The 15375-nt window shown below is 38.3% G+C and overlaps 1 protein-coding gene and 1 long non-coding RNA gene across 2 annotated transcripts in view; one reads left to right on the forward strand and one right to left on the reverse strand.

Moving 5' to 3' along the window:
• Nucleotides 1-15375, forward strand: part of LOC140190863 (uncharacterized) — a 96924-nt gene that overhangs the window by 44542 nt on the left and 37007 nt on the right. The window lies entirely within an intron of this gene.
• ap1b1 (adaptor related protein complex 1 subunit beta 1) overlaps nucleotides 9537-15375 on the reverse strand; it is a 67508-nt gene continuing 61669 nt past the window's right edge. Inside the window, exons 21-22 of the mRNA XM_072247759.1 lie at nucleotides 14049-14203; nucleotides 9537-11022 (exon numbers count right to left, since the gene is read on the reverse strand). Coding sequence (XP_072103860.1) covers nucleotides 10948-11022; nucleotides 14049-14203 — 230 coding nt within the window. The 3' untranslated portion in view covers nucleotides 9537-10947. The remainder of the gene's footprint in view (nucleotides 11023-14048; nucleotides 14204-15375) is intronic.

A 15375-nucleotide genomic window follows, 5' to 3' on the forward strand; every position in this document is an offset into this window, starting at 1 on the left:
TCTCAACGGTCTTCACCAACGAACCGTCTTTGGCAGAAGGCCACACGGTAACGTAGCGGTTAGCGCGTTGCTTTACAGCGCCAGCAGCCAGGGCTCAATTCCTGCTGCAGCATGTGAGGAATTATATGTGAATGCACGGATTTCCTCCCACATTCCAAAGATAAACTGAACATTACAGGGAGACCAATTAAGTTACTAAACCATAGTACTATGGCTTGGTAGATCAGTTGGTCACATGGGTGTAATTGGTCGAGGTAAGCTTTTCGAAAATCGGTCTATCTATCAATCGCAAAAAGACAATGTATGGCGATATCCAAAAAGAAGGAGAATCCTATCTGCGGGCTGAGAATAAACCGGGAAGACATAAAACAAGTACAGAACTTTTGCTACTTAGGAAGCTGGGTGACATCAGATGGCAGGTGCGACATGGACATCAAAAGAAGAATAGGGATGGCAAAAGACACCTTTACGAGAATGAAGAGTATACTGACCAGCACTAAACTAGGCATGACAACCCGCCTCAGAGTACTGAAATGTTACGTTTATCCAGTTGTTATATGGATCAGAATGTTGGACAATATCTAGTAACATGAGGAAACAAATTGAAGCAGCAGAGATGTGGTTTTTGAGGAGGATGCAAAGAATATCATGGACGAAACGAACATCTAATGAGGATGTCATGAACAGAGCAAGCACAAAAAGAGAAATAAAGTATGAGATCATGAAAAGGCAACGTAACTTCATTGGGCACGTGATTAGGAAAGAGGAGTTAGAATGCACGGTAATTATGGGAAAGATTGAAGGGAAGAAAGCAAAAGAAAGGCAAAGACAAATGATGATGGAGACAGCAGCCAGAGAACTGGAAATGAATACCAATGAATTGATCCACTTGACCTGAAACAGGAGTGTGTGGGCCATGGCAGTCAAAGCTCAGTCTGGGCATGGCACCTGATGATGATGATGAAGCTTTTCAAGCCGGAATGCCTGTTACTGTAGTGTTAAACTGTCTAACTCCCATCAGTTTTTTGGCCTTTACCTCCCTGCAGCTGGTTTGAAAAGCGTTCATCCTCTGCTATTCCCCTAGTTCTGAGGAAGGTTTCCTGATCCGAAACATTGACTGGTTTCTTTCTATAAATGCTACTTTACTGTCTGAACTCTTCCATTTTCTCTGTGCTTGTTAAATCCAGAGGGGATTTATAATACTTAAAAAGAAGGAAAGTTTCGATGGACAAAATTGTGCCACGTTATCGCAGGCCCGCAGGGTACAGAAATTGCACAAAATCCACATTGAGTAGAAAGTCATGAAATATTAAATTGATTCAAATCTCATAAATGATGAATTAATTACTTATTTGAATATGGATGACCAAGGGTCTGAAGGGAGGAAGAAAAGGCAATAGGCAAAAGGCAAAGAATTCAGAGTTCAATCTGGCATCCTGCCCCCGGAACGTGTGGGGTTTCTCTGGGTGCGATGGTTTTCTCCCAGGGACGGTCCAAAGACATCATCCGTTAAGGTTAAATCGGGTTGTCGGGGGTTGCTGGGCAGTATGGCTTGAACGGCCTATTCTGGGCTATATCTAAAAATAAATAAATAGATACTGTAAATACTAGTGCTGAGGGCGAACAGTATCCATGGGAAATAAAGGAAATAGCTGCAGACTGTGACTGTGTTGACTGTAATGTACCAATCTACCAGCCTGGATAGTGGTCCGAAGGAGCTGGCTCCATTCCATGACAATTGTCCCTCAATTTCCAAGAACTTGAGTGGACTGGAACGTTGCAAAGATGATGCTATTATTCAAAGAAAGAGACAGACTAAAAGCAGGAATCCTTTCCCATTTTTCCAGTTCCTGGAAAAATGCTGGAATCCATTATTAAAGAGGTAAAGGCAGGACATTTCGAAAATCTTAAAACAGTGGGCTGGTGATTTATTAACAATGTGTGTTTCATTCTGTGTATATTGTTACAATTTGTAACAGAGTTGTAACTTGAAACTGACAGTGTAAATACACTGAAGCTCTAAACTGTTTCAAATGTTGTGATATGTTTATTGTTTAGAAAATTTATGGATTACGGTATATCCATTAACACATAATTACATGGTATTTCACAATTATTTCAAAATCACATTAGCATTATATTATATTAGTATTATATAAGTGAAAATTCCAGCTCTGTGGCGACAAAGAATATGGCATGGGATGAACTGCACGCAGCTTAGAGGGAACAGTGGCTCCTTTTAGCTTCACTGTGCCAAATGCTGCTTTGATGCTAAGGGAACCCACTCATAGTACAGCTCCACAATCAAGCTCATTATTTGAATGAAGATACTGTTGAAATCTGTACAACAACACCCAAACTGGGCCCTGAAGAGCAAGTTTCAGGTGTGGCATCTATGTTGCCAACACTTACCACTTGATGTGGAAAGCAGGCTAATTACCATCCAGCCTGCCCGACTGGGTTTGTTCTGCTTTTTGGCAGAACCCCTAAACAATTTTCCAAACTGTCAGGCAGATGCCTGTGATGTAACTACAGTAAAAATAGAAGTTCTTCACTGGAACAGCCAAGATGGTCTCATAGACAATGCTGCATTTTATTCCAAGTTTCCTTTTACCCTGTACGTGGATCAAATTGGCTGAAGAATATTGTCTGTCTTTGTGGGGATTTTGGGGGATGTACTGAAAACAGCAAGGGCACTGATCCACCAGCAAGAGAATGGTAGATGATAATCATTAGTTTACCTTGCCCATATCTGACCTGTTACAAATGGTCATGAGTCAATGCCGAGGACTCCCAGTCCGACCACCGTGGTGCTGTGGGACAGTTGGAAATGATATCCTTTGCCTATAAGTATGATTCTAAGAAGACCGCCATGCTAAGCCATTGCCATTCCATTCCAAGTCTCTGGGAAACTCTCACAGCTTAGAGAGTGAGAGTGAACCTGCAGCTCCCAGATATTGGAGAGCTAAGCTGGAACCAACTTCTATTTGGTACTAGGTGGCTTGGGCAGTTCTAGCAGTGGCTTATGACAAAACCAAATGTCCTGCTAGTCCACTTGAGAGGAAGAGTCACCACATTCAACACAGAACACGATACCATAGAACAGTTTATTTGGCTCACGATGTTTTAACCAACTCTAAGATCATTATAGACTGACATAGACCTCCATCTTTCTATCATCCATGTCCCTATCTAAGTGTTTCTTAAAATCCTCAAATGGATCTGCCTCTACCACAACGCTGGCAGATGTGGAATCACATAGGCCAAATCAGGAAAAGAAGTGAGATTTTAGTCCCTGAAGAACATTGTCAAGTAAGATGGACTTAATCCAACCAGTAATTTTGTACTCAGCATTTCTGGGAATAGTTTCTTTAAAAAACAGATCAACTGAATTTTAAAGTCCCTCTCCTGCTACAGTGAGTTTTAAATACACTTCTCTGGATCGTCCATCGCCTGTCTCTAGGTTTTCAATGGTATCATACTGATTATACCACCAAGATACCATGAGGATATTCGCTTGCAAGGTGAGCTGATCGTTTAGATAAGGGAGCTAAATGTGAGGTTATTGCAGAACATATTCAAGTGGCCAATTAGTCCATAACTGCTCCTTTATGTACTTGTAATGGGAGACTGGCTAGGAAAGTAATGGGATAGCTACCTTTTTATGGCAGGAGCTGAAAATGGGCCGAGGCAGGTGAGAAGTAGATGAAATTACTGAGATAAAAGATGATGGGGTAGAGTCATATTTGAGTACTGACAAACTACTGCCTTGATACAGAGACTGTAGTGAGTGGGAACAGGAACTATGGGAGAGGTAGAACATTAATGGAAGGATCTCCAGTGATGGAAGGATGGCCATACCAGTTCATCCAGTTGTACAGTGAAGGTGACTTTAAATGTCATCCATAAACACCATCAACTCTGATATATCAACCGAGATCCATGGAGAGGAGAGTCCAAAAGACCAAAGGCAGCAAAAGGCAGAGAGTCAATCAAATATATCCAAGAAGAATGGCAACAATCCTAGATTTTACTTTCTCCTGTAAAGTTTAATGGAAGACTTTAGAAGGATGAGTGACCCTAGCAAATAGAGAACAATAGTGTTCATTTAATAGCAGAAAAATAACAAAAATAGTGATGAAAAGCTGAAGGCTAAGCCAGTTCATTAAAAAATAATCAATGGAAAGCAGTGACTGAAGCAGATAGGGCATTGAAAAATCAAAGTCTACTTAGGTACTTAGACAGAAATTTAAATGATCTAGTTCAAGACAAAAATACTAAATCAAGCAGCACTGGTAAAATATGGTCAAAGGTCTTTCCCTGCTTACAAATGCCTGACTAAAGCCCTACATATGAGTGAGAAGCTGGTAAGATGCATGTGCTGTCAGCTATGGAGCTGCAGGCATCTTCTGCTGTGTGGCAACTCCGATCAAGGCCACTTTTCCAACTTGCAAACTGTTCAGGTTATGAGCAGAGAACCCTGTTGTAAACTGGAGAGGACCTGTAATCAGCAATAGCTTTTATAGAAAGTAGATTTGCTACTTACACTTGGTCTAAAATATATATACAGTTGCAAGAAAAAGTTGGTGAATTCTTCACAGTTACCTGGTTTTCTGCATAAATCACTCATTAAATGTGGTCTGATCTTCATCAAGTCACAATAATAGACAAACACAATCTGTCTAAACTAATAACACATAAACAATTGTACTTTTCATGTTTTTATTGAACACATTGTTTAATCATTCACAGTTCAGATTGGAAAAGTATGTGAACCTTTATATTTAATAACTGATAAATCTCCTTTAGAAACATAGGAACATAGAAAATAGGTGCAGGAGTAGGCCATTTGGTCTTTCGAGCCTGCACCGCCATTTATTATGATCATGGCTGATCATCCAACTCAGAACCCTGTACCAGCCTTCCCTCCATTACCCCCTGATCCCCGTAGCCACAAGGGCCATATCTAACTCCCTCTTAAATATAGCCAATGAACTGGCCTCAACTGTTTCCTGTGGCAGAGAATTCCACAGATTCACCACTCTCTGTGTGAAGAAGTTTTTCCTAATCTCGGTCCTAAAAGGCTTCCCCTCTATCCTCAAACTGTGACCCCTCGTTCTGGACTTCCCCAACATCGGGAACAATCTTCCTGCATCTAGCCTGTCCAATTCCTTTAGGATCTTATACGTTTAGCAGCAATAACCTCCACCAAATGTTTTCTGTAGCTGCCAATCAGACCTGCACAATGGCAAGGAGGAATTTTAGACCATTCCTCCACACAAAACTGTTTCAGTTCATAAATATTTCTGGGATACCTTGCATGAACAGCCTTCTCCGAGTCATGCCACAACATCTCAATTGGGTTAAAGTCTGGACTCTGACTTGGCCATTCCAAAACATGAATTTTCTTCATTTTAAACCATTCTGTTGTTGATTTACTCTTGTGTTTCAGATCATTATCGTGTTGCATCATCCAACTTCTATTAAGCTTCAGGTTACAGACAACTATTCTGACATTCTCCTGTAAAATATCTTGATACAATTTTGAATTCACTGTTCCCTCCACATTGCAAGCCATCCAGGTCCTGAGGCAGCAAAGCAGCCCAAACCATGATGCTCCTTCCACCATGTTTCACAGCCAGGATGAGATTTTGGTGTTGGCAGGCAGTGTGCATTTCTGCCAAAAGATTCAACTTTTGCCTCACCTGTCCTCAGAACATATTCTCAGAGGAATTGTGGGACATCCAGGTGGTCATTTTGCAAACTTGAGACATGCAGCAATGCATTTTTTTTTTTGGAGAGCGGTGGTATCCCCCCACGTTCAGTGTTTTTCTTATAGTGGATACATAAACAGAGACTGTAGCAAGTTCTAGAGATTTCTGCAGGTCATTAACTGCTGCCTTTGGGATCTTTTTCCCCTCCTTCAGCATTGCATGTGGGCTCTTGGTGTGATCTTTGCACAACACCCACTATAGAAAGTAGTACAGTACTGAATTTCCTCCAATTGTAAACAATTTCTCCTACTGTAGACCAATCAACACTCAAGTGTTCAGAAATGCTCTTATAGCCTTTTCCAGCTTCATGCATCTCTACAATTCCCCTAAAGGTTCTGTGAAAGTTGTTTTGATCGAGGCAAAGTGCACATTAACAGATCTTTCTTGAGAAGAGCAGGCTCTGTCAGTAACTTTTGTGTCTTTTTCAAAAATATTGTAGGACACCTCTACAACCCACACCCTCCAATCTCATCTCATTAATTGGAACACCTGACTCCAAATAGCTTTTGCATAAGGCATTACCGCAGAGGTTCTCAAACGTTTATGAACCTAGGCTGTGATTGTTTAAACGCTGTACTCAGTATTGATGACTAGTACCATTGTTTGTGTGTTTAGGCAGATTGTGTTTGTCTATTATTGTGACTTAGATGAAGATCAGACCACATTTTATGAGTAATTAATGCAGAAAACCAGGTAATTGCAAAGGGTTCACAAACTTCTTTTGCAACTGTATATAACCTTAACAAAATGCATCCTAACTACATTCCCAATTGTGTTAAATATTTCAAGCACAACTTTCCCCATTCTTAAAAAAGTTCATAAGGATTCTGCAACCTCTGGTGAGTTAAATATTACCCTGAATTCCTACTTCCTTAGGCTAATCTTAATCTTTCAACTTCATAAATGAGGTGCTCCTGCTCAGTTTGCACTTTATTATCCACTTACTGACTGTAATCAAGTCAGATAAGAGATTTCCTTTCCTCTTTCAGTCTCATCAAAATCACTTTACTTCAAAAACCTGTGCTTGCTAAGTGGTATCCTTTAACTGCGACTTCCAATTTGAGTGACTGCATAAATGCAATCTTCAAAATAGAATTGAATGGATTTGTGGCAATTTCTGATCAATCATATTTTACATTATAATCATCTCATAGAAATAATTTAATATAGTAACCCTGAAAAAGAATTCACTGTCTGAAAAATTAGTTTATGTCTATGAGCAGGGGAATTTCAAAAGAATTCAAAAAAAATGACACTAAATCAAAGGGAATATTAAATGCATTTGTAAACATAGATGGGTGCTGAGAATGACCTTAATGGAGGGGAGAGAGGCAAGAATTTAAGAAATTTTACTGCATTGGTTCCAGATGGCAGAATGCTGCTGCAAATAAATCCTTGACTGTAAGATATCAGGGGGAAGAGGCAAGATCACAATGGTATTTAATATAGGAAAATTGTAGCCAAATACAGTACATCAAGGATAGTAATACTTAGTGTGGCACAGGATACTGTAGAATGGTACAAAGTGAAACTGGGGTAGCAGAAGGGAGGGATGTGCAACAGCTGTGCCTGACATGAGCAGATGGACTGAGGAAGAACTAAATATGCAAGCAGACTTTATGAAAGGATAACTGGGTTGTTATCTCAGTTAGGCACATCAGGAAACCAAGGCTGCAAACTCTCTCTCAGGCCAAAACAGATGGTCATCGTGAAGGTGGACCTGGGCATGCAAAGTTTGACTTTGGCCTTCCCAGTATTCACATGAAGAAAACAAACTTACTGTAAGTATACAGGGGAAAAAAGCTTGTGAGCTGTTAAGACAGAAAACTAGACTTTGTCAGCCTTTACATGGAAGATGGACCCATAACTTCAGGTGCAATCAAGAGAAGGGTAAAAAGCACCAGGAATAGATCACTGGGATAAATTTGGAGCTAACTTTGAGGAAGGCATTGTTTGAAATGATTTGGTTATAATTGAATATACAGAGGAGTAGGTTGAAGGGAAGGCTGAAATTAACAAAGGAAGTCCACAAAACTACTTTCAATTCTATTTCTTTCGTGTGGTTCTGCGACTGTTGGAGCCTGTTATCTACATTTTGGTGGTGTTTTTGGGCCAGTTGTGTGCTCCGGCACTTTGCTGTCTCTGCGGGAGCTTGGTGAGGTTTCGAGTGAAGCGTGTGGCAGCTTGGAGATGGGGCACAAGCCAGTGATCCACTCCATTTCTTGCCGATTAAAGCATCATGGAAGTTTGAAACCAACGAAGATGAGAGCAGAAGGCGGGGGGGAGGGTGTTCAGCGCCGACTACCTGTGGGTGACTGGTCCGTTTTCCTCTTTCTCGCTGTTCCCGGAAGAAGGTGACTGAGCAAAGGGGTCTCTCTCCCTCTCGAATGCCGCTGCCAGAAGGGCCCATGTGTATGAATGATCTCTCTCCTCCCAGAGATCGTGGGTCAGTAATTCACATTATGATGTGTTTCTGGTTGCTTCTTTTTATTGTTGCTATTTTGATCTGGGCGGTCTGCAGATAACGAAGACACAGCGCTGGGTTGGGCTGAACTGAACATGCCTGGACTCTTTTGATGACTTTGTGGTTTGGTGTTTTATATTCTGTGTTTTTTGCTCATTTATTTTGTCCTTTGTGTGATTTATCCTTTTTTTTTTCGCGTGTTGGGGATTTGATGTTTTTCTGTTAACAGCTTCCATGGTGTTTCTTTGTTTTGTGGCTGTCTGTGAGAAGATGAATCTCAGGGTTGTATACTGCATATACACTTTGAATCTTTAAAAGTCATTAGAGAATGTTGTAGATAAAAACAAGATTAAAGGATGACCAGCAGCAAATATGCACACATGAACAAAGGCAGACTGTCCATGCAACTGGTCTCACAGAACTATAATGCCTGTGCATCACAAAATACACACTTCATGCTCCTTGCAAAGAACATTTAATACCTTGGTTAAAAAATAAAACCCAGGTCAGTTAAGGATAAAAATCTTGATAATTCATCTTGGTTCATTTTCGCCAACAGTGTCACACAGAATCCAGCTTTATGATGTCACCTCAACCCTAGTATGAAACATCCTATCATTAAAGTAGTTCAACAAATTAGCATTCTCGCAGGAGCCAATAACCAGTTCCAAAGGTCCACTATGCCCTTGCGGAAAAATATCAAGCTATAATCTGGGTAAATAACAGGCTCAGAGTAGACTAGTTCCGACCAAGCACATTTGGAGATTGTGAAGACTGTTCACTTGGCTGATATAAAATATTTGCAGCTTATATTTTTTCCACCAGATTAATTTTCCTTCCCACCTACCTTCCAAATGTTAGTTTTGGTATAACAAGCATATATAGGGATCGATCAACAATTGTTAATTTTCAAAACATGAGATGCTTTTCAATTAATTTGGTCTGTAAAAAATATTGTTAGCCATGAAAACTGACATCTACAAAAATATCTCCCTGAAACTAAATTAAGACATAAATATTATTCTTCCTTGAAACTGTTTTCTTCCCACAGCCCTTCCTCTAAAAGGAGGCCTCATTGCAGGCCAGACTTTTGTTTTTCCACTGTGTTTACCCATATTTCCATATTGTATGGTTGAAATTTTACACCAAGTTAATGAGAAGAAAGTCATTTGGTCCACTTGATCTGTTCATCTAGAGAAATTCTAATTCTTCCTTTGTACTATGGCACCCAATATCTTCTCTCGGATATATATGGTTTTGAACACCTTGAAGTGGTTAATGAATAATTCAAAGCCGGATAGCTTTATCATTTATTTGTTCATTAATTGAAGGTTCTATCTCACAGAAATTAAAAGTGAGTGTTAATGTATATTCTAATCACAGCTAAGCCCCAGTCCCAACACAACTCCAGCCCTAAACCCAAAGTCACTTTTCACCCTTATTTTCCAAGGCACGCAATTTCCTCTACTTCAGCACTTCAAGAAAAATCTGATCTATCTAATTTATCATGGTCTTGAGTCAAAATAATATATATGAATTTCAAAAACAATTTGCTGTTCCATGTCACACACAAAAGCTGATCTTGTACAGATTTTTGAGATTTATGTTAATAATCCTCTGCCCAGTCTTTATCTCCAATAGTTAGGCCATGGATACTCTAAACTTGTTAAATACCTCTTTGAAAGATTCTTGTGACTGAAAAAAAAGTTCTGCAGAATTCTTAAACAAAATGTTCTCAGTACCTTCTATGTTCAAATAGATAGTGCAGCAGAAATAATGTTCCCAATGGGTAATATGTTACTTTGCACAGTAATAATAAAGGAAAAGAGGCAACCAAGTTGAGAGTAATGTGACATGGCAGATTTAACAGCAACTCAGTGTATTTTCCAATTGATGTCACTGGATTTAGGTTTCGGTTTACTCAAGTTTACATTCCAATAGTATAATTAACTTTGTAATTAGAATGTACATTACTGTGCAAGACATCTTAAAATAAGAACAATGAGCCCAAAATGAATGCTTGATTGAGAATTCTTTCCAATTTTGATGCATCATCAGGTAATCATGATATAAAATAAAAATTAAAAATGACATTTTATTACACATTCAAATCAGCCACCTGGATACTTTTTCCCCACAAGTTCCAGTTTATTTCTGATATGACTACTGATCAACACCATATTGGCAATGTTGGGGCCCAAAGCAATATATTATCAGCATGAACCAATATTACTAGTGTACAAATACACAAAATGTCATACCACAAAATTTCAAAGTTACATCACACATCATGAGGAAGATACAAATTTAAACAAGGACGATTACCCAATAGCTGGAATGGTGGCATACAGCCTCTTCACATACCCGGCAATTCACCATGTCATGATAGTACATTATATTCATGTGACTGGTTTCTGAGACAAATCAATGTTGTAAATATATGAATCTTGTATTTAAAGCTAGTTATTAGCAGAATAATGGATTTAGATATACTAAGATTGTACAATAGACTTTAGTGTCAATGGGTTAATATACTCAGATCTTGAGTATACAATAAATACCCTTCACAATAATGTAACCTCTTCAGTGGCACCAAGGTGTCACATTTTTTATAAATTCTGTCCATATCAGTGCTTATAGGCTTCTGAAATAAAGAAAATTTAACACATAAGATGCTGAGATCTTCTGCCAGACAGGTGATCAAATAGCTTAATTCTTCAAAATTATTTCATATGCTTGGAAAACATGTTGGGTTACCCCTGGGGCTCTGCACTTCAACGATAACTGCAACAAAAAACAAAGCCAATTATACAACAGCATAAGGCTGTTTTATATTATATTACAGTAGAAGAAAGTCTTATAAAGCTTCTCATGAATTTAGGTCTCCCAAATACGTTGTGTTGAATAAACATTTCATGTCTGAAGATATTAGAAAAATGGAGTGTACCCATTTTGGTAAGGACATTATACGAGGGGTGATTGATAAGTTCGTGGCCTAAGGTAGACGGTAGAAGTAGAAAACCTAGTACATTTATTTTTCAACATAGTCCCCTGCTACATTTACACACTTAGTCCAGCAGTTGTGGAGCATACGGATCTCTCCTTTGTAGAAGTCGGCATCTTGGACCTCCAGAAAGTGGTCCACAGCAGGGGTGATTGATAAGTTCGTGGCTTAAGGTAGAAGGAGATGAGTTATTAACTGCAAACTTTCTGCATTATCACTCAAAGAGTTGAACTGCACGTGCATGTAACGAGAGCTGTATAACTCATCTCCTTCTGACTTCTACAAAGAAGGGATCTGTGAACTTCAAGACTGCTGGACTAAGTGTGTAAATGTAGGAGGGGACTATGTTGAAAAATAAATGTGCTAGGTTTTCTACTTCTACCGTCTACCTTAGGCCACAAACTTATCAATCACCCCTCGTATTTCAATAATCATAAATTTTATGAAAATATGCCAATTACTGGAATATTACAGATAATACTTATTTACTATGAACAGGTTGAAGAAGATATTTGGACTTTAAGAAAAAAAATCAATTGGCACTTTGTGAAATTAACATTGATTAAATTAGCAGAGCACTGCACAGGAAATCACTGGCTGGCCATATCCTGTTCATTCATAGAAGCAGACAAGTACAAAAATAGCAAGTAATGAAACAGCCTCTTCAAACATAGGGCTCCACTGAATAGCAATGAAGGCAAAAACCACTCTATTTCATTAAACTGCATGAATAATCCAATTTGTAATCAGTGAAGGTCACAGGCACAGGTTCACTGAGCAATACGCATAGGGAATGGCAGGAGGATACTGGTGAAAGGCACTGCCTGTGGTGCATAAATCTTTTTCAGGGAAGAAGCAAATGCTTAATTTACACTTTATAGAAACCCACTTTAGGAAGCAACTTCTGATATCTTCCCTCACAATTTATTCACACAATAAATGTAACACAGTGGTTTTTAAATTAGTAAGCAGAAAAGAGATGTAAACTTAAAATGAATAAGTTTATGAATAAAATGTTCATTCCTATATATACTGATAACTTACAAGACACTGCTGAAGGATAAGTACAGTGGGTAGCTTATAGTGGCTCTGGTCCTTTACTGGTACAAACATTTCTATATATTAATACCTTACCTGATGGATTCTGAATTACAATTACATAAAATTTTTTTGATCTTTTCCGTGCCTTGTGGCGCATCGGGTGGCAACCTAGCCGTTTCTTTAGCATTTTTGTCTGTTTTTTCGATGCGCAACCCAGCAAGGATGGAAAGCGTACAAGGAGCCAGCCAGATTCAAACCCAGAGTCATTCGCCTCAAAGTCCGGTGCGAATACCACTACACTACTGGCTGGCTTACATGAAATTATGTATGCATGTCTAGCAAAAAGGTATACAACATGCTATTAACTCAAGTCGTATTTGATAGTCTGTTCCTAATGCTGATATAATGATGCTGTTAACATGTAAGAAATTCAACTATTCTTCTGAGATTGAATTTTCCACTCTCCAAAATTAATCGTTAACTACTGGGAGCAAAATATGTTGCACAAAACATAATAGTGATCTCTAGTTCAGGAAAAAATAAACCATCTACCTGATAGTAATGGAATTGTAGTTGAAAAGTTTGTAATTACTCTTTCTACAACCTTCATGACTGCTTTTCCCATTTTCGTTCAACAATATTTTCTATTTATGATGACAAATGATTTCAGAAGAATCGCAAGGCAGACTATAATATTCTGAGTACCAACATTTTAAATTATGTTTCGTTCACAATTAGGCTCTTGCAAGATTCATAATATTCCTAATTTCTCTCATACTGTGAATGAATGATAAAAATTAACTTAAAATATCATGTAAATCAAGTCAAAGCCCGAGCTTATGATTAAAAGTTCTAACCAGCAGTTTAGTTGGGGAGCTGATGATGAAAAATTGGTTTAATCACAAGGTCGTGGGTCAGTGACAACAGAAACAGGCTCCAGTGAAGGTCAGCCAGCAAAGCATAGCATCAAAGACACTGCATAAGCATAGGGCAAAGAATGGAAGTGGCAACTTTTGCAACTGACTAAAATGAAATGAATTGCTAACCTCCAAATCCTGACCGGTAGGACAAAACCATCACGGCAGGCATGCAACAAAGGAAAAAAACATAACTATAAAATACTACAGCTTTTCCCCAACAGAAATATAGAAGTCTAATCTTGATTTATATATAGAAATGGTAGGTAGGGAAATAACGCTGCAAAACATTAATAAACACACAGGGAAGACTACACAATAACATTTAGTAGAGAAGGCAACAAAAAACTCAAAACTGTAAAGTTATATCATTGCAAGACTAAATTTAATACTTAAAGGAATTAAACTCACATCTAAACAAAACAATCAGCAAGTTGTAATTTAATTCTTCACTTATTTGACAACCGTAACATTTAGAGATGGAACATCTTTTTGGAATATTGTGCAAAAACTACTAGCAGGAAACACTTATCATCTTGATTTTATATCAAATGGTGAAATACGGAATGTTCAAGAGACTGTTGGTAATGCTGTCAATAAGGACAGGTTTACGTGAAGGCTTTTCCCAAATTTATACTGGCTTGTTAAATGAATGCTAAAAATCATGGCATCTGAAGTGCTGTAAAAGCATATCCACACAGATTACACCGTTACAGGAAAAACACATCACTTCTCCTCCCATTCCCAATAATACTATACTACAGAAAGATAAGGAATTTAAATATTAAAATGAAACTTGATATAAATGGAGACAATAAAGGAGGGACATTAGACTGTTCAGCACTTACCGTGTAATTGGGGTTGCCGGGTTGGATCCTTAGCTCTGCTAAAACCCAGATTCCATTGCTTAGTTTTAGGGACTGATACAACATATCTTGCCCTTCAACATTTCTCTTTGCAACAGTAAATATGTTATTGTTAAAGAGCTTATCAGTGACAGCATCTGCAATTTAACAAAACATTGAGAGCACATTTAGTCAAATCACCAAACATTAGGACATGTTGATAACATTTTCTACAGAGATTATGGAAAATGCACTTCGAGCCAGCAAAGTTTGGTTCTGAACAGTTCTTAGCAATCAATTTCAAAACATGACATTTGCATGCTCCTCTACTTACAAAAGTTTGACACTAAACCCACAAAGTTAAAAGTGGAATGTAATTAAATACAATTCAAAAATTAAATCTATAAATACAATACTATTAAATTTGATTCAAGGTGATACCAATCCACTACAAATACTTTAGATAATACAGAAAACAAAATTATTTGACAACCGAACTGTGGTTTCAAATGGCCTCGTTAAGTCCTCCGTTGTCAATACATCCATCTATCTATCGACTAAGATACTGCACGGAGGTGGCCCTGTGAGCCGGGCCACCCAGCAGTCCCCCAATTTAACCATAGCCTAATCATGGGGCAATTTACAATGGCCAATTAACCTACCAATTGGTACGCCTTTCAGCTATGGGAGGAAACTGGAGCACCCGGAGGAAACCATGCAATCAAAGGGAGAATGTACAAACTTCTTACAGGCAGTGGTGGGAATTGAACCTGGGTCGACTGTACTGTAAAGCGTTGTGCTAACCACTACGTTATTGTGTCGCCTTTACTTGCTAATGGTGAACAATTACAACGCTTTGTACAAGAATAAGATTGTACCAATTTCTATGTTATCTGTCCCAATCGAACAATAACATTACTTATTAAATGTTAACAGCTAGAAGATACAGAAATTTAATTTAAAACAATTCATAAACTGTTGATATGGTAATTAGGCCTCCCTATACATTCATTTTAATTGTACTGTTTTATATATTTTTAATACCCTAAAATGCCATCATGTGACAGCATTGATTACAATAACTATTATTGTGAATAATGGCAACACTTTAAAGGCAATAAACAGAGAGTTTGTGATGCTTTCTAGACAGATAAAAATAAAAATCCAAAAATATCACATCCATGGATAATATTTGATCTAGCATCATTAAAGTTCAAACACACCGACAGTGCAATCCACGTAGATTTTTAATTGAGAATGTTTTAGTATGAAAGCAAATGAATCAAGTTTTAACATCTATTAAGGAGTTACAAAACTCTCACTGTTTCCT

This window comes from Mobula birostris, chromosome 31 (assembly GCF_030028105.1).
Source record: "Mobula birostris isolate sMobBir1 chromosome 31, sMobBir1.hap1, whole genome shotgun sequence".
In the NCBI taxonomy this organism is placed as follows: Eukaryota; Metazoa; Chordata; class Chondrichthyes; order Myliobatiformes; family Myliobatidae; genus Mobula; species Mobula birostris.